At 39.4% G+C, this 20,545-nt stretch overlaps 1 protein-coding gene across 3 annotated transcripts in view; it reads right to left on the bottom strand.

Moving 5' to 3' along the window:
- DGKD (diacylglycerol kinase delta) overlaps positions 1-20,545 on the bottom strand; it is a 98,224-nt gene that overhangs the window by 22,388 nt on the left and 55,291 nt on the right. For all 3 annotated transcript variants that reach the window (XM_060241940.1, XM_060241939.1, XM_060241941.1), the window contains 12 exons: positions 13,968-14,070; positions 12,902-13,064; positions 9,521-9,629; positions 8,345-8,484; positions 7,241-7,325; positions 6,735-6,829; positions 6,533-6,632; positions 6,176-6,449; positions 4,369-4,530; positions 2,708-2,836; positions 1,268-1,364; positions 297-407 (listed from right to left, as the gene is read on the bottom strand). In XM_060241940.1, the coding sequence (XP_060097923.1) occupies positions 297-407; positions 1,268-1,364; positions 2,708-2,836; positions 4,369-4,530; positions 6,176-6,449; positions 6,533-6,632; positions 6,735-6,829; positions 7,241-7,325; positions 8,345-8,484; positions 9,521-9,629; positions 12,902-13,064; positions 13,968-14,070 (1,568 nt within the window). The remainder of the gene's footprint in view (positions 1-296; positions 408-1,267; positions 1,365-2,707; positions 2,837-4,368; positions 4,531-6,175; positions 6,450-6,532; positions 6,633-6,734; positions 6,830-7,240; positions 7,326-8,344; positions 8,485-9,520; positions 9,630-12,901; positions 13,065-13,967; positions 14,071-20,545) is intronic.

Genomic DNA, 20,545 nt, shown 5'->3' on the forward strand with positions numbered 1-20,545 from the left:
AAGGCCTCCAAGTTCTCTAGAAGTGAAAGCAGCCCTATAAGCACATCCACCAGAGCAGTTGTAAAACAAACAGAAACTGCTGCATCCAGTTCTTATTGCTTTTTGCAAACAAGATGAAGGAATAGGTTCTCTAGTATATTCCAGTTTCTTCCTAATTAACCATGGTCACTGACCAGTGTGACTATAAGAGATCTATACAAGTAACTTGATGAGTCTAAGCAGGTTCTTAACTAAACTTCACACAGCAAGCCATACAGTTTCTAAAGAGATCTAGAGCTCTTAAATGGATAACCTACCTGCACTTTTCTGGGTGCTCATCGCGCTTGTTGTTGAAGTCCAAAGAGATCTTTGCATCCAATCCAATTCCAAAATAGTTGTTCATTACACATTTCTCTACATAACAATCACTGTGAAGTACAAAGCAGACATTGTGACTCAACATGGTAGAATGTTTCAATATCCCTCACATGCTTCCATCAGCAACAGAAATGAAATCCAGTATTTTATATGTTGCTGTAAGCAGGTTTTCTGGATAGGTGAAATAAAAACATTCTAAATAAATAAATCCAAGGAATTCCCAGAATTACACCTCCATGAGGCCAACAGACAAGAAAAATGTAGAAAAACAAAACTCAGAAGTGAAATCAGAAGGCAATTATTTATATATCTTATAAAGGAGGAGGTCTCCTAGAACTGCAGGGTAATAAATAATTTCCAATAGGAAATTTCTCCTGGCTTAAATGTCCTGTTTCAGGATACTATATAGACTTGATCCTCTCCCCTGTTTTTCTTCCTTTAACAGACACTTAGCTGTCCCCAGAATTCCATGTCTCCTTCCGCATTGTCAGTCCTCATAAGAACATTATGCGCAACCTCCCTTTTCTACCCAACTACTCCTACATGTATGCAGGAACCTCAGTTGTGTTTATGTGATTCCCAGAGTTGATTTATCTGATAAAACCTCTAATCTTAACTTGGTATCTGTCTTCACTGAAAAAATAAAAGTGTATGAGAACAGACATCAGGATAAATGGAAGCTATTCTTACTTGCATGTTCATCTGAACTCTAGAAAAAGGCATCCATGTCAGATCTGAACAATTGTCATTTTCAGTATAATCCAAATACTGTCAAGGATAAGTTTGTTAGAGAATACATATAGTCTTGTGGCAAAAGGAATATTCTCTTTTATTTGCTCTTAAAATTACTTCCTCATCAATCATACAGTGTCAGAAGGCGCTTTCCCTTCCTTTCTCTTTGAATACTCACAGATTTTCAGGTTCAGAGTTAAATGGGTCTGCATTGATCAACAACCGGCTGATAACAGATCCTCCAGGTAGAGAGCCAGACGCTCCAGCACGAATATCTACCAAACAGAAATATTGCAGGAAATTAAATGGAATTTATGATGTGCAACAGGGTAGAATGTACTGACAACTAGCAAAACAGGACCTATGTTATTTCCAAAATGAATGTCATTTCTGGAGCATGACTATTACTACATATTTTTACTGCTGCTGAACAATGGAGAAAAAAAAGAAGAGTTCAGACTATTAAAACGTTTCGAATTGTGCTACACAGCAGCAGTTTAAAATCAAAGACATCCTCACATTCTTTCTATTTATGATTCTGTGAAATACTGAGAAAATTCTGCACATTTGGGAACTTTCCATACAGTCTTTTTTATTTTAATTTAGAAAGCAGAAAGAAGGATTAATATTCTGAAATGGGACTAGCTCCTATAAGGGTGAAAAGTGTGGAAGAGCCTCAGAGTTGGTTTGCACATATCTACAAGCAAGAGTACTTCAAAACAGAAATTCAAGAGGAGAAAGTCTCAATAAAATGGCAGTTTTTTCATGGTGCTGAACAGGCAATACTCCAGAGAAGGAACAGAAACTGATTTCAAGGTTGCATTGTACAGCCTTTGGGAAACCAGGATGTTTTAACACTTCATACAATCATAGAATCATAAGAGTTGGAAGGGACCTCCAGGGTCATCTAGTTCAACCTCCTGCACAATGGAGGGAACTCACAAACACCTCCCCCTAAATTCACAGGATCTTCATTGCTGTCAGATGGCCATCTAGCCTTTGTTTAAAAACCTCCAAGGAAGCAGAGCCCACCACCTCCCGAGGAAGCCTGTTCCAATGAGGAATCGCTCTGTCAGGAAGTTCTTCCTAATGTTGAGCCGGAAACTCTTTTCATTTAATTTCAACTCACTGGTTCTGGTCCTACCTTCTGGGGCCACAGGAAACAATTCCACACCATCCTCTAAATGGCACTTGTTACTCACATGATCTGCTAGTCACTATAAAAAGTTTGAGAAATTGGTTTTGAACAGGAGCAAAACTGTATGAACAAGTGAAGACTGTTATTCAAAGCAAAGAGGCATGAACCAACTTCTGGGCAAAAGCAACTTTCATACACTGTTGATTAATCAAAACAGACTTGAACTGTGTGAATAAACCAATAGAGAAGGATCAGAACTGTCTTCCATCTTGACTCCAAAGATAATTTTTAATTCTTGGGACTTTTCTGAACTTTGTCTACAGTATACCATTGAATCTTCAATAGCAACCATATTTCACTTCCAAATATGTTATTCTGCAGCGTGAATAATATATTAATAGGAAAAAACATGTTATGGCCTGAGCAGCAACAGGATGTCATCTCTAGTTGAGCTAAATTAGATGATGGTGTTGCACTCACTGGGGTAGAGGATCTTTGCATTCAGCATTGGCAAATTGTCCCGCGTTCCTGCCTGGGGAGGAAGAGAGGCAGAGCTTCCCACTGATAAACCTCCTTTACTTATTAATCTTTCACAAGGAGACTTGATCACTGTAAGATATAAACACGAATCACAAATACCATAAATACATTACTGAAACTTTAAAACAAGCTTAAATTGGAGGATAGGGGAATGGTATCATTGTGGGTCCTCACTGGGGAGAAAGAAGCAAATAAATGAATGGGGAAGGATGGAAAACACTCTTAGTTACAAATTGCACTGTGAATGCATTTTCCAGCTGAGTGCTTATTAGAACAAGGTCTTTGTGGGCTTTCTTATTCTAGTGAAAGAAGTATCACTAATTAGCATGATACAATGGTTACTGCTAGACTAGAATCAGGGGATCCAGTTATGACCCTGACTCTACCATGGAAACTCACTGGGTGACCATGGGCTAGTCACTCCCCCTCAGCCTAAATAACCTCATAAAGTACGTGTTGTAAAGGTAAATGGTACAGGGTAGAACAGTTGTTAAATATACTGAGCAGTTATCATCCCCTAACAAATAACAGATAGCATTGCAGCTTTGGTTTATTTTGAGATTCCTTTTGTTGTAGGAATAGCGCTTCTTTCTTACATTTTTTCCCAGCCACCCAAAAATGTTCCAAAAAACCCCCTCTCCAGTCATTAAGAGACTGAAGTTTATATCTGAATATATTCAAAGTTATTAGCTTTTACAGGCTAGAGGCCTATGAGGAACTGTAGCGAGAGTGAGAGCGAGAGAGAGAGAGAGCTTTTGCGATTGACACAAGCCACCTGCTTGACTATTTGTTACATTGATAATTAAAACGCATGTGTTTTCAAGACCAAAAACTAGCATTGAAAACCCTGTTAATTATGTGTGAATCCAGGGCAAGTCCCAAGAATTAAATTATTTATTTATTTGCAAAATGAAGAGACTTGGGGGGAAAGGTGGTCTAAATATCTGGGACTTTTAGTCATAAAATGTTACAATTCCACAGCCATCATGAAGCTTGCAGTTTCTAAAAAGGAATTGATATATTCTGAGCTTTTGCAGCTTGTCCTATATGTCGACCCCTGCTCTGTCTAGCTGGTGTCCAAAACATTTTGATTTTATAACTGAAGATTACTATAAGTAAAGTAGGTCAATAATTTAAAGAACAAAATAAAGTTACATTTATGATGACTAAATTAGTTACTGTGAGTTACAGAATCAAAGAACAACTTCCACCATGCTTCTAGTGCTGCTGTTTATTTATTTATTAATTATTGTACTTCAGTCTTATATTCAACCCTCTCCGCAAGCGGACTCAGGCAAGCTGACAGTCAATTTAAAAAAAAAATTACAATTGTAATTTACTGTTGATATCTCAATCACTACTTCAAGAATTTGTGGCGATTCTTTATCTGCTGTGGATGTTGTGTACATTTAGAGATGCTTGAAGCAGCACTGCTCAACCAAGATGATGCACCAAGGAATGGTGCAACTTGAGAGAGAAATCTCTCACTTCAGATGAATGTAAAAACAAAATGTAGATGTTAGAAAAGAACTTACAGGCACACTAACTGTGGTTGGCTTTAGTTCTTATTAATACAGTCACCTGGGCCACCTAGATTTTACCTTTCCGATGGCTCCTCCCTTTTGGAAATCCATAGCTGCCAGTTAGTGAAGACTGTAAGGAGGTTTTATTCTCATTCCTCAATTCCTTCCCCTCTTCGGAGGTGGAGAGGCCCAGGATAAAGCTCTCTTGTTCTTGGGTTTGAGCATTCTGTTCATCTACAGCTGAACAATAAAATGGTGGCAGAGTCAAAGCATGCTCTTTCATAACTATCATGGCACTGAAGGAATCAGCCAGTTTAAGGTCAACAATACAGGAAAGATTCTTTTACAGTTTTTCCAGAATGCATGGGCTTGCTTACTTGTTTTCAAATGATCCAAATAACTTCAGATTAGTGAGAACATGTAAATACCAGGTTCCAGAGGAAAACAACCTGATTATGCCTTAAGGGTGAACAGGGGCAACAATACAATATGGCTGCCCAGAACCACCAATAATCTCAAGAGGCTGTAACAGATAGATCTGTCAACGCATACATCCAGAAAATGGTTATTCGTCTGTGGATTTTTCAAGAAAGATCTGTGAACTAATATCAAGTTCCCACCTATTTGTGGATCATTCCTTTACATGCCAAGAGTATGACCAATATTGATGCAATATTTGCCACTTGCATGACTCCACAAGTATTATCCCCAAAGTATTCAAATGCCAAGTAGAAGAGGCCACCCATGTGTGATGAAGTGTTTATTTGATCTGTAATGACCAAAGTAACTAGTAAGAGTCTTTTACTGATGAGCAAAGTTTAAAGACTACATTAACTACCAACATAAAACAGGTGACCACAGCAGTTCAGCTGATACACGCTATTTCCACTGAAGTTTGTGAGTACAATTTGAATCCATTTTAGAGAATGGATATAACAAGCACTACCTGCATAAGTGACAGTCCTGCTAATCAAAACTTTTCTGCCAGGGGGCAAAATTCAATATACCAGGCTCATTGTTAAGCTCCTCATAGGTAAATATACTTATAAAAGACATGGTTTTATTTGCAAGAAGTATTACTGGGAATGGGTAACCAAACAAAGGATACCAAGTTATGCAAATATGAGACATTCTTCTATTTATTTAACTCCCCAACACTGACAACAGAAAGCAATCATGTGAACTTTCCTCAAGGCTTAGAACCTAAGGAAGACTTAAATTTAATTACACTTAAAGAACGCTCACAAAAAATTACACTTATTTGGAAATCAAACATTAAAAACTAAATGTGCCCAGATTCAGATATCATACACCAAATAATTTCAAAGACTTCAAGTTGTGAAATGGTTGATCATTCGGTTGGGGGGAAAAAGCACAGAGGAATGGAGCTAGCCATCATAACACCAATTGATAAACAGAGATCCAGGGAGAACCAGGAAGTTATAATCATATTATCCTGATGTTTGCTCCAAGGAAACTGGTAGAATGGAAGAAGGAATTATTAAACATACAGAAGAGTAAGTTCTGTTGAGGTAAAAATCAGCAAGGTTTCTGCAGAGGGAAATTCTTCCTCACTAATCTTTTAGATTCTTTGAGCATGCCAATAAGGAAGTTAACAGGGGTGATTTAGCAAACATATTCTTGGGTATGCAAAAGGCTTTTTACAATTTTTCTCTATTTTTTTTTCTTATCATAAATGGATTTCTGGGTTACATATGTAACCCTCCCAACTTATCATTTACCTCTTAACAGAAACCCGAGTAAAAATCCTAATAAAAATAAGATTACAGCACTTAACTTTGATTCCAATATGTGTCTGAAATTAAGGACACTTACATACTTCCAAGCTCCCCTTGAAGTATATTCATGAATTCCAAGAGTTTACCTTTTTCTGCATGCTCTATAATCTGACGAATGGCTTTTTTCAGACTGTTTGCCCTCAGCATTAACTGCTCACGGGGCCGGAATATCTGAGGACGGGTGGTACAGGATGATCCCACCGAACGTTCACTAGAGGAATCACAAACACTGCCAGAACCTTCACCATCTTCTGTCTCCTCAGCAATGGTAGGTGGTGGGTTTGGCAGAGAAGTTGAGGCTTGAGATTCTTCATTCAATGTCTTCAAAAGAGAGTCCAACTTCTCTTTCAAAACAGAACACTACAAGAACAAAGCACAAGGGTTTGATGATAATTTAGTAACTAACCTTTCTACACATACATCATTTGAAAACCTCCAAATACCTTTCTGGCCATAACTTCTGACTCCTCGGAACTTTCTGTTGCTTTCTCATAGGCCTTCCCTACCCGAGCCACAAAATCTTTCACAGTCTCACAGAGCACCCTAGAGGAAAAAGAGATAAAGAAAAAAAGCAGTAGTTATATGCCAACCATTCAGAAAATGCAACTGGCTGTTGCATTTAATCATATCCCCCAGAATACTCACTTGGCTGATGAGATGACCACTGAGTGTTGGTCAGATGTCAAGATTTTGGATAAATGAGCAGCCACGGAATCTTCATAGAAGAGAATCTGTTGCACCTTGTGATATTCAGAAATCATTAAATGGATCATAATTTTCAGAGCTGCACACTCCAGAGCCAATGTTAACCAGTACATACCACTGTAGTATTTATTTATTTTCTATTTTAGGCTACACACAACCCACCCTTTAGTACAATCATGATTTCAGTTTATTCTACGCTGAGCCCTTAAAACATTCCATGGTAAGTTTGGTATACATATCACAGTGGTATCAGATAAGGCAAACAGCTGCTGTCTTGGGACTCTGGAAAAAATTTAGCTTTTAGGAATGTTCTTTGTTTTGTTGCCATCCCTCCCTTTACAGCTCCCCATCCCGCAGTGTGAGCTTCTTCCACTCCCATTCTATTTTCATCATCATCATCTAACTTCCCTAGTTCAGAGTTATTCAGCCTTTGTAATGCACTCTACCTCAGAGTCTTCACTGAAATCTTCAGCAACTGTAGAAGTGGATGCTTGACGAGGGAATTTTGTTTCATACACCATAATGCTCCACCTAATGAGGAAGAATCATTACACAGTTTTTTAAAAATCTGGTGCTGGTCAACACAGGGCTGGCCTTACCCATTAAAGGGACATAAAAGGCAACAGATTCCAGACGGAGAGCAGTTTTAATGCCTCCAATCTACGTCCACACTTCAGAAAACATGACCATGGGAAGTGGGGCGTTTTCACTTTTTTGGTTCAGGTGCAGAATGCCCAAATGCACTGAACTAGCATTCATGTGCACATGTTCAACCTTATTCCTTCAAACATAGCCCAAGTAGAATTAATCTGAAATGAATGAAAAAGGAGAGTGATACTCTCTAAACAGATCTCCCTCTCTATGATCAGGACACAACAGGAACATGCACAGCATGAGTCTTCTAGAGAACATGCTTTTTTGTTCAACAGTCCTATTTATTCAAGTCAATATAATGTTAGTCCCAAAAAGCAAAAAAAGAAAACACAAGCAGTATCTTTAGTCTTTCTATAGTTCACATATTGGAGAACGCTACTAGGGATGGACATGGTCCAGAAAATAAATGAAACGCAGAGGTTTGAAGTCCATGGGGTTTATGGATCCCCCTCTGGACCACAAACCTCCACATTTCACAGACTAGGTTGTGGTCCATGTGTAAATTTTAAATGGCCTTTGTGCAAAGCCCAAGTGAAGACAGTGACTTCACCCACTTATGGCTTCAAGCAGCCTGTGTGAGGAAGCGTAGCTGTGCTTTCCTAATGCACATATAGAACTGGTTGTATATTCTGAGGAATGGACAGATTTCACCACTCTAACACAGGTGCTTTCAGGCTTATGGAGATAAGAACCTTCTGGCAGCATTAGAATTTATGATATAAGGAAAAGAATGCTGCTGCTCAATAATAAATTCAAGTGAAATGTAAAAGAATATAAGCAACTCAGGGATCATGTCTGCCTTCCTCAGAAGGCACTATTTCTGAAGAAGGGATACAATGTTCAGGGTTCAAGTGAAAATCAGGTGCTTGGCTCTGGCATCTTGGAGCAACACTCACCTGTCAAGCATTTTGGTACTGGCCCTTTCAAGCTTTTCCAGTATCTGTGGGAGCTGGGTGTCATCATCACAAGCAGATCCCCAGCCCAGCACACGAGCAAGGTCATTGCCTGTGCCCAGAGGTAACACTCCTAACTGACACTACACAAAAAAGAGATTATAAACACGGGTAGTCAACAGGGATACATAATTCCCCCCCCCCCCCCCCAATTAAAGAGTCTCTAATTTGTTTCCAACAGTCAAGTCACTGTGAGAAAATAATATATCACCCAGGGTTCCAGAGGAAGTTGATATTTAGACAAAATCTGGGTCATCCAGAGGGATCTAGGGGCTGTCTATTGATGGCAGAATAGTGAAAGATGGGTCCAATGTCCCTATTGTGCCAGAAGCACAATCACATAACATATTTATTACTAAAAGCTATAATACAGTGAGAAAATCAATTCTAATCATACTTGCAATTTATCCACTGATAGCACAACTCTGTCCAAATCAATGGTGAAAGTTTCATTTTCACCACCTGGTGGTGCTATCACCCTTCTGAAGCAAGGCATCAGAAGAAATTAAATTCAATAAATGCAGTGCTTTCACTTCAAGAAAATAGCTCTTTCAAGCCTAGTCTAGGGATTATTTATGTGACCAAACAGCAGCCTCAAGGCTGCTTCAAATCTGCCTGTGTGGAAGCTGCTCAGGCAGAGGCTCACCACTGAGGCCTCTTATTCCCATTGTGAAAAAGCAAACTGCAATCAAAGCTATGAGTTAAAAGACATGGGCAAAGTTGGAAGTTTATGCATGGTAAACACCTACAGATGAAGGGCTCAATATTTTGAATAGCTTCCTCACAGCTGGATTTAAAGAGGCCACTTTGCTTCAGAACTGGGCTCTGGGAAAAATGGTCATACATGTTCACTTTCTTCACAAGACCTGATAGAAACCTAGCCAAGGGAAGCAGTTGCAGGTGAAAGAAATGGATCATGCTTAAACATCTAATCTGCTGCTTGCTCCTGACAGATTCCCCATCCCCCTTCACATCAGGTGAGAAATAAAAAATTCAAATACCACCCATTTTAAATATAATAAACATTTTGGCTTGGCTTAAGCTATACCATTATTTCAGGCAAAACTGTGACATGAAATTTTCCTGTACTATAAGCAGAAAAACTCTTTGGTAACGAACCTGCTTATGGAGACTGAGGCTGTCAATTTCAGAGAGAACCCACCCAACGCTTCCATCCCCACCACACACCAGAATTCGGAATGTGTCGAATTTCTGGAATAAACGTAAACTGCACAGAGGGGAAAAAAAGACTAGCTATGTAACATGTTTATTAAATAACCGAACAACATTAAGAATTAGAAATCCTTCTATGGGTTATGTTGGTGAGAATAATGGCCCTCCATTCGGATTTCAAATGAATCTGAATACACCTGAGCATGAAAAGTGCACAAATATATAATGATCTGTTTGCATCACTGAGAGGTAGGAATTTCTAAATGAGCAAGATCTTTACACACAACCCCACAGAGATCATGACTGTAAGATGCTGTGAAGCTTCATAAAGGAAGATATAGCCTACGGAATGCTAATGGGAAACAAAACATTAAAAATCATTTTCTCAGTTGAGGTCTATATACGGCTTGTCAACTTCTGTTGAATGGCAATATTTACAACTGCAACATTTGTTGGCATCTAAATATGCCCCTGCAATATTAAGTCTGCTTTTCTCTGGGAAACTCTAATGCAGGGGTGTCAAACTCATTTGTTATGAGGACCGAATCTGACATAAATGAGACCTTGTTGGGCCAGGTCATGTGTGTACCTATTTAAGAGTGGGTAGCAGAGACATAAACTTTATAAAGGACACAGACCACAGTTAAAGGTTTTTAACCACAATTAAAACATGCTTAAAACATTAGCACTCATTGGTCTTAAAGGTGCTTTCTTTGTAGCTCTCCCATGGGATCTAGGGAACTGGGCAAAGGAAGCTCTGGCTCTTTTCTTCCTTCCCCAAGGGATGAGGAGGGAGAGGAGCCTCAGCCAATAGAAGGAAGAGGGGCTTGGCTCAGTAGCTCTGTTGTGTGATTGAGAGAGCCTGGCAAAGCAAGCTATCCCTCCTCCCCAAGGGAGGAGCCTTATTCAATGGAGAAAATAGAGATTTTGCTCTGTAGATCCTGTGCGATTGAGCAAGTCTTGCAAAGCAAGCTGTTATGCAGAAGGAAGCAAGAGAGAGGGAGAAGGAAGCAGATGACAGTCAGTTGCTTGGGGGCCTGATAGGAGGCCTCCAGAGGCCTGATTCGGCCCATGGGATGCATGTTTGACACCCTGCTCTAATGGAACACAGACATTGAAACTTACAATATTTGTTCATAAACATTTGGTTTTGATTAACTATTATTATATGCAGATTAAATGATCACCCTATTTTGCCAAAGCAACGTGATAGGCCCTTAAAATTCTCCACCGATCTTAAATTGTGACTTACTCAGTAAAAAAAATTATGTTTAGGCAGCAACTCTTCAGCAAAGGACTGAGTAAAGTATCTAACTGCTGGAGCGGCAACTCACAGCACAATATCTCTTATACATATGCTTTGGGTGATCCGTTCATTCAGTTTTTCTGGGAAGAAGTTATTACTCATATTTTGTATTAGAATGTTCATTGATTTTTGAGGATGCTTACATACTTTTAAACTATCTGCCCATCTCTTGGAGGCTAACTGATGGTCAACAAAAATGGACACTCTGTGTCCTTACTACAGCTAAAGGATTCATATTGCAACACTGGAAGGATAACTGCCCATCTCCAGTAAATCAATGGATCAAGGTTCTTAGAACATGATCAATAGTTGAACGCATGGCATATGGACTTATTTTTAGTTATCTGGAAATGTTTTATAGAAACTTATATGTAGATCTGCCTCCACTGTTATATTTTTGTCTCCACTTTATATATATACCAGTTACTAGTTATTGAGTTCCCCCCCTTGCTCTGTTTTTGTTTTTTTTAAACAAATAAATAAAACAGAATTTAAAAACAAGTTTCAAGGGGTGTACACAGGGGGGAGATTTTACATATTTGCTAATAAGATCTGAACTAACAAGAAAGATGACTTGCAATTGTGGTAGATAGTTCAGGGTAACTGTGCGAGGCAGTGATGAAAAATGCAAATGTTGTGCTAGAGATTATAAAAAAGGAACTGAAAGTAAGAGATTACACTACACATACTGCTGGAGCTCCATGACTTTATTCTTTCACCCTGATAAGCAGCAGTGTGTGTGAGGTGTATATTTGTGTGTTGTATGGAACTGGGCCACAGAGCTCAGGGAGGGGAGGTTTAAATACTTCCACCTTCTGTCATTCCAGCCTGAAAATGGACATTGTTCTGACCTAGGAGGGCTCTTGTTTTGTCCCTGTACTGGTACTCAGTGATCCTTAGGTTTTTCTTCTCCACTCAAAAACCTCACATATTTAGTTTCTCTACCTCAGTACAACCACACCTACAAACATTGGTGTCCTATAAACACCCATTATCCACTCTGCCTACTGAAGATACTGCACAAGTGTATACTGTATCAGAGAGGCAGACAAACAAAATAAATCTATCAAAAATATAGGGTGATTGTATCTGCCTTGTTACTGAGTTGCAAGATGGAAGTGTCAACTTGTGGGCAGAGGGTCTGATCTAGATAAGCAGGTAGCACTGCAGCTGTGGCCAAGAGTGCCTTTGACCAGCTTCAACTGGCAGAAAAGATTTGGCCACTGTGGAACATGTCCTGATTACATCTAGATTAGATTACTGCAATGTGCTCTATGCAGGGCTGCCTCTGAAAAGTGTTCAGAAACTTCAGAATGCTGCAGTCAGGATGTCTACTGGAATGGGTTGATGGACTATATATCACTCCAGTCTTGACCCACCTACACTGGTTTCCAATTTGTTTCTAAGCACAATTCAAGGTGCTGGTCTTCACCTCCAAAAGTCCTGTATGGTTTGAGACCAACATACCTGAAGGACCACCGTATCCCTGATGAACCCACCTGACCATTACTGTAATCTGCAGAGGCCTTGCTTTGGGTGCCCCTGCCTTCTGAAATTAGGCAAATGACAACCCGGGAAAGGGTCTTTTCAGTCATGGCACCAAAGCTCTGGAACTCTCACCCCAGGGAGATTTGTCTGCCCCCTTCTGTTGCCACATTCCAACTGTGTGAAGACTTTTTCATTCCATTTGGCACTCCCTCAATGATCCCTCCTTTTCAACAAATGTTTTACGTTATTTTAAATGTTTCATATGTATTATAACTCTGTTTTAAAACTCTTTTAAAAGTTATTTTAATGAGGCATGTTAGGGAGAGGAGTTAAAATAAATAGTTTTATAATGAACTTCATCATCTATGCTTTAAATCATTGGCTGCCTTGTTAGCCCTTGTAAAGGCAGGAAGGCAGGATATAAATTCTGTAAATAAAACAATAATAATAATTGGTATCTTCAGGAAACAGAAAAATCTGAAGAATTTATGTATAGTTCCCAAATAGCTACACATCAAGAGAACAGCTCTTACCCGAGGTGAGGTCCTCCATTCATGAGATCAAAGACCTGTGCAGGATTCAGCAGTTGTTTGAATCTTCGAAGGAATTTTACACCCTGGTTGTCTCCACTTTTTGAGTTGACAAAGACGAGCAAAGGACTTGTGCAAGATGGGGGACAAGTGGCTTTCCAAAAACCTGTGTGGAAAACCAAGAACAGAATAAGCTATTCTGTCACAGAGTTGCTAGCAACCTAAAGCACAACAGTAACATAGGGCAGGCAAACAGTATGTTCATAGGCTGCCACCTTGTCCCATTTATTCCCAGGACATTTTATCACTGACTTCCAAGATCTTCTAAAGATATACTTAAGATGAAATACATCAAGATTATAATAAATATATAGGGTTGGAACTAAAGATACCACTGCATGAGCCAAAGGCATTTTTGCTCACTTAAGAGGGTGTGTGTCTGTGATTTCAGCAGATTTCCCACTCAAGTTACAGCCCCCTGGGCTGCATCCCATGCTGTTTACAAGAGTTCCCCAACCCTCAGGAGCAGCTTTTCAGGTGGAGCAGGAGGCTGAAGAAGACAGAGAGAAGAATGAAACATCCATTCCGCGAAAAGGACTTTGCTCATGGTCCTTTGGATCCAATGGTCAGCTTTGAGAATGGAACTGCATATGCTCAGCTGTATTATGTGGCAGGATTTTATCAAGAAGGTTACAGAGATGTCTACTATTTTACAAAGTATAACAAAATAAATGTAAGTAAAAACCATTAAACTCATTAAAAGCAAATATATTATTTCTCTGAGTGGAAAATAAGTAGATTCTCATAAAGATTATGCCTTTGCTAACCTTTTGACCTGTTAATTTGCAATCCATGTAAAGAAAATAAAATACCCCTGAAAAGGAAGGAAGGAGAGGAGAGGAGAGGAGAGGAGAGGAGAGGAGAGGAGAGGAGAAAGTAAGTTTTTGTCCAGTGTTCTTTCTCATTTTATGACAGCAGCTTTTTGTGTTATAACAACACTGCCACTGAAAAAACAGAACAAAACAGAAAGATGTGAAGCTAACACCAAGAAGCATTATCTGATACTCACCGTCTGAATCAATGCTGTTGAGAGCTGTAGGGGGTATAACGGATACCTTACAAAGGCCAAGCGGGCACTTGGTTGGTAACAAGTCTCTACATGAGGTGTGTACCTGGAACAATAAAGTTATACCAGTTAAAGTTTTTTAAAGTCTTGCTTTAACTGGTAGAATTTTTTTTGGTGATTTTCATTTGAAAGCCCAAGAAACTAAAATGGCATATGAAATAAGCAAGAACACAAAGTTATTCCTAAAGGATTAATGCCTAAAGAATTAATACCTAGAAGACTTAGAATATAACATCTGCTTCACAAACTCTTATAAGTTCTATTAATTTTGCTGTAGTGTTTGACCTGGATAGCCCAGGCTAATTTGATCTTGTCAGATCTCAGAGGCTAATCAAGGTCAGCCATGGTTAGTATGTGGATGGAGACCTCCAAGGAAGACCAGGGTTGCTGTACAAAGGAAGGCAATGCTAAACCACCTCTGAACATCTTCTGCCTTAAAAACCCTATGGAGTCACCACATCAGCTGTGACTTAATAGCAAAAAAAAGTGTTTGTTAGTAGGCTGGGGTACTGAAAACACAGGATAAAAATGAATTATGGAAACAGCTCACTTGTACACACACAGAAGATTAAAATTCCGTAGGAAGGAAGATATGGCAAAGAAGCTCGTTAATTTGGAAACATAGACAAAAATAAAGGAATAAACAGGTAATATGCCAATAAAGGTCTATGAATGAATGAATATACAGGTGATTCTGGAATCAGTTAAATTAAATACTGAGAACTGCAGTAAAAACATTTTGCAAAGAAAAACAAACTGTGGCCCTTCCTACAAGATTTTAAAAACTCTCAGCAAAGGCCATCTATAGGGATGGGGTTTGCTAGTCTTCAGCATGCTGATTAAAAACCTCTGTTCTACTTTTCATTAAATCCATAACATTAAAGTACATTCATTAAATAACATAGCAGTGGCATACCTAGCCTATCTGGCACCCATTCCAAACTTCTATAAGGCATTTTTGAGAGCTCGGAGTCTGCCTTTGTACTAACATTTACTAACAAACACCAGATAAAGCATCACAAAATAGTGAACACAAGTTTCACCAGACTGGATGTTAAGAAACACACTACCCCCCCCCACCTCCTGCAGAAGGTGGCCTCATCCTCCACTGTTTCCAAAGGACTAAAGTAAAATCAAATAAACTCTGCAGTAAAACAGAATGGGGGCATTTTTGCAAGCCCAGCAGAAATAGTGCAATGTACGGTGCCCAGCAAACTCAGTGCCACTGTGGCAATGTAAGCTGTGTCACACATATCATAGTCCAAGCAAGGAGGAGGGGTTTGGAAGACTACCAAAACCAGTGCAATGTACAGTGCCCATCAATCTCAGTGCCTTCTGATCATAACAGTAACAAAGGTTTGCTACTACACTATACTTAAATACATTCTGACACTATGCAGGATAGGGACGAGAAGGTCTTGAGACCAAGAAGTGAAAATAGGGGGGGGGGGGGGGGGGGACGACGACGACAAAAAATTAGGTGAAGGAAGATAGAAATAAATGAAAAATATGTGGAAAAGAGGGATACAAATTAAGAGAGGGAAAGGTTGTTTTATCTTGCTGCAACATCCTAACTACTGCTTTGCAAGATCTGTCTGAGCTGGGTACAAAGAAAGGAAGAGAGAAAGGCTAGACTATTGGAGAAAATGACCCGCAGGCTGGCAATTACTGTGGCAGCTATCAGCATGCTGGTGTGGTTGTACAATCTGTTAGGCAAATTTGCCTCACTCTTGGAGAAAGGGTAGCCTATCCTAGAATGGAGAAAGGGTAGCCTATCCTAGAGTGCTTTGGCTATGCTCAGACTTCCTTGAACCCCTAGTGGCTGCAGCCAGAACTACATTTTAAAAATAAAGCGGAACACATTCGGAGACACTGGCTTCAAGGGCCCTCCTTATGCACTATACCCAGAACAGAGTGCACCCCCTGCGCTTTGTACAGCACTGTGACACAGGTGTATCTGAGCATAGCACAAGGCTGGATAAATACATTTAAATTCAGTACAGCTAAGGAAGTGTTGATAATTGTGGATGTGTAAGCAAACTGTTTAGCTAGGAAAGTAATTGTCTTGGCTGGAGCCAAACTCTTCTTAAAAATTGGGTTCATAAACTGGATCTAATTTTGGATCCAGCATTATCGCAATATGGCAGATAGCAGCTAGACAATGGGATGTATTTTATTAGCTTCAGCTGATAAATCCATGGTCTCTGCTACTGAAAGGCATCATTATTGCTTTGATGAATTCCAGATTAAATTACTTTAATGTAAGCTACATGGGTCTGCTCTTGAAGATGGTCCAGAAACATCTTTGAATTATGTATTTTAATTTAACTAACTGGTTTTTATATGTTTAATTTTTTAATTGTTAAATTTAAAGTTTTATCCATTTATGTTAATGTAAGAATTGTTGTTAGCCGCCTTGAGCCGCCTAGGCGGGGAGTGCGGGATATAAATAAAATTTATTATTATTATTATTATCTTCAGCAAACAAAGAATGCTGCTATTCAAGTGAACAGGATAGAATTATTATACTTAAATGAAGGGGTCATTTTACACTAAATAGGTGGTGGAGCTTATCCAGGATGGTTATGCAGCTGCACCTACTATTCAGTGGACAAGGGGGCAAGGAGGAGGTGGAACTCTCAGAAAGATTCAGGAGCTCCTGCTGAATCCGAGGCCAGCTTAAACCTGTTTAGATCATCTGCATTCCAAAAGTGCTGGTTTAAACCTGGGCCCTGATAATCTCAGGTAGCATCTCCTGCCATATGAATCCCTCCACCCCTGATTTACCATCTTAAAAGTTTCATCGTATACAAAGGCTAGGTTGAGAAGCAGGGCTTTTCCTGTTCACTGGCTCTGGAATTTTTTTTCATGGGTACTCATTCTTCTCTCTATATTATTTTTCTGAGGGCAAGTTAAAATCTGTTTGCAGCTCTTTCAATCGCTGATGCTCAGCTGTTTTTAGTTTGTGTTTAGCTTTAGCATGTATTTATAATCCTGATTTTAACATTTTTGGACATATTATGATTTAAACATTTGTGTTAAACTGATACTTGTGTTTTTTTGTTAAACCAATTTTTATTATTTCTGCAACATATTGAAAGATATTCATCAACCATAAATTCCAAAACATTAATCAATACATTACAAAGTTTCCTTCTCCCCCCAACCCTCTTTTTCTTGACCTCCGCCAGTGTCTCAAATAATTAAAAAAGAAAAAAAGGTAAAATTCACGCTTATAGAATCTTCACTTCCAATTTACCTCAATACAAAATAAACCAAGATTATGTATTAATTATTAAAATTAACCCTCTATTTATCTCATAATCTAACCCTTTACTAAATTGTATATCAAATCAAAAATCCATTTTTGCATCTTTATCTTCCCCTTAAAAGTTCAGAAAATATTATCAAAAAGCACCAAATGTCTCTTGACTTTCCATTGTTTTTCAACATATTCTTGAAATTTCTTCCAATATTCCTTGAATTTTTCTGACTCACAGTCTTTTAAGATTCTAGTCAGTTTATCCATTTCACTCCAGTGTAACACTTTTAAGATCCAGTGCCATTTCTCTGGTATTTTATCTTGCTTCCACATTTGTGCATATAATGTCCTTGCAGCTGAAAGCAAGTACCACAACAATGTCCTATCTTGTTTCGGAAAACTTTCAATTTGTAATCCCACCAGAAAGATATCTGGTGCTCTCTTGATGTCATAATCCAAAATTTTCGAGGTCTCTTGTTGAATCATTTGCCAAAACTGTTTCGCTTTATCACAAGTCCACTACATATGGTAGAAAGAACCTTCATGTTTCTTACACTTCCAGCACCTGTCTGATATTTGATTATTCATTTTTGCTAATTTCTTAGGTGTCATATACCATCTGTACAACATTTTAAAACAGTTAGGGTGGCCATAATGTCTGAAGGCCAGCCAGGGACACCTTTTTTGGGGGGGGAAGGTAGGGGTGTGCGCGCGCGCCGCCGGAAACAGGAAGTGATGTCACTTCCGGTGATGCCATGCCACCGCCGGAAACAGGAAGTGACGTCACTTCCTGTGACATCATTTCCCCCCGCGCCACCTGCCGGAAACAGGAAGTGACGTCACTTCCGGTGATGTCATGCCACCGCCAGAAACAGGAAGTGACATCACTTCCTGTGACATCATTTCCCCCAAATGCCACTGCCGGAAACAGGAAGTGACTTCACAGCACTTCCTGTGACGTCCCCAAAAATCCCCCAAATATCACCGCCGGAAACACCAAGATTATTTATAGAGAGGGAAAGGGGGAAATAAAGTTAAATAAAACTCTTTTTTTACTTTTTTCAACGTGAGAAGACTAGAGAGAACGGGTTCCACGCTGAGAAGCCAGACAGATTCCAGTGAGATTCCAGGGGAAGTTCTCCAAGAGAGTTATGCCTACACTATTAGTACAGTGTAGTGAAGCAGAATTACAGAAATCCTGACTGTCATTTGGAATAAAAAGAGAGCCATCTCTTAGAACGGGATGGTGGTGCAAATGTAAAAAGGAGCTCCTTTGATGTATCACTACTGCATTTTTACATGCAAAACTGGTATGAACCTCTCTCTGGGTGCACACTACTTACATACAACTCTCTATCACAGATCTGTAGGAAAAACAGTATGCTAAGACACTAGGGTCAGGTTCCCTGCATAAGAACATAAGAGAAGCCACGTTGGATCAGGCCAGTGGCCCCTCCAGTCCAACACTCTATGTCACATAAGAACATAAGAGAAGCCATGTTGGATCAGGCCAGTGGAGGGAGGGAGCTCCCTCCAAGTGGGAGAAAAAATCAAGAAGGTAGGCTGGAAATGGGACCTGCAAACCAGAGCAGCACGTTCTACCACACTCTCCATTCTCTGCATGGTTCTGCCTAGAGTCACATGTCTTTACAGGTCTCTCATGTAAAAATAATTCCGTCATGCTTCCAAGCACATAGTGCCAGATTTAGCTTGTGATAGGTGCTCTTGAGATTAGTGCCCTTTAGATTGTTTTAGAAATGCTCTTTAGTTTAGGCTTCTTTCTTTCCTTTCAACTGCAACCTGAATGTGAACTGAATCTACTTTAATAAATGTAATCTTTATTTTGTAATATTCTTCTTGGGAGATTTATTTTCTTCACTCAATATCACACTTCTGTGACTGGACGAACTCTGCTGTATTAACCAAATATCACAATAATAACACCCAATGAGGCTGATGGGCAGTAGATTCAAGACAGACAAAGGAAGCAGTTTTTTTTAACTCAACAGGTGATTTAAATGTAGAATTCATGACCAGAGGATGTAGCAATGCCCACAAGCATAGATAGCTTTAAAAGGGGAGCAGTTAAATTATAAAGGCTAGGTCTATCAGTGGCTACTAGCCATCATGGCTGAAGAGCACCTCCATGTTCAGAGGCAGTAAACCTCTGCATCCCAGAGCCAGGAGGCAACTATCAGGGGAAGGCCTCAGCCTCTGTGCTCTGTCATTGGACCTCCAGAGGAACTGGTGGGCCACTGTGTGAGGCAGGATGCTGGACTAGATGGACCACTGAGCTATGGCCTCTTTCCAAATTCAATTAATTTGAGTATATTAAAAATTGTACTTGTACAAAAAAACCTGTACAAATTGTAAGAATATCAAAACTGATGACAGTAAATAAAAGAAGCCACTTCAGTCGACCATCATCCCCTCCAGCCATTAAAGAATTATGGAAATTTTAATTTCAAAACACAAACACCATTGCTTGCCTCTGCATAGCAACCCTTTCTAAATAGTCTCCTGATCCCCATCCAAGTAAAAACTGGGATAACCCTGCTTAGCTTCATGAAATCTAATAAGACCAGGCTAGCCTATCTACACAGGTCAGAAATATGAGGACTTTAAGAAACTGGTCAACATCAGCCCAAAAGCTGTTAAGACTGGTACTGCACAAATGACAACATTCTAACAGTCACATTCACTCAAAACCACTGCTTATAAATGAAATCTCAACCCTTTTATACAAAAGAGAGACCTGGGAATATAAGATTTCATTAAAAGGCACTTTTTTGCGACAAGTTAAGATATTTTACCATGCAAGTATTGATTCAGTTGAGGATTGTGTGGCAAAAATATGAGCTAGCTCTACAAAATGCAAAATACACACACTGGGGTCAGTTCCATTATAGGGCATCTGACCTCTCTAAGGACCTGCTCCATTTTTTGGAGAGTGCTGCATGACATAAAGCACAGGTCATTTGTCTGTCTTCCTCTCCTCTTCAAAGTCCATCCATTTGCAGTTTCCCTCACTTGCTAAAATTTAAAAGGAATGTCCATCTGGGAAACCCAAGAAGCCTCCCAGTCTCCAGAATCTACCTTACATCAGATGGCAAAGTTATAAATATCAAAACATTCCGTATCTAGCAGAACTCAAAACAGACAAGCTGCATGCTGTCTGTTCTGCTTAAAATACCACAATGCATTTGATAAGCAGCATTTATTTCAATTCCAGGAGATGCATGATCAAAATGCAAGCTTC

This window comes from Heteronotia binoei, chromosome 6 (genome assembly GCF_032191835.1).
Source record: "Heteronotia binoei isolate CCM8104 ecotype False Entrance Well chromosome 6, APGP_CSIRO_Hbin_v1, whole genome shotgun sequence".
In the NCBI taxonomy this organism is placed as follows: domain Eukaryota; kingdom Metazoa; phylum Chordata; class Lepidosauria; order Squamata; family Gekkonidae; genus Heteronotia; species Heteronotia binoei.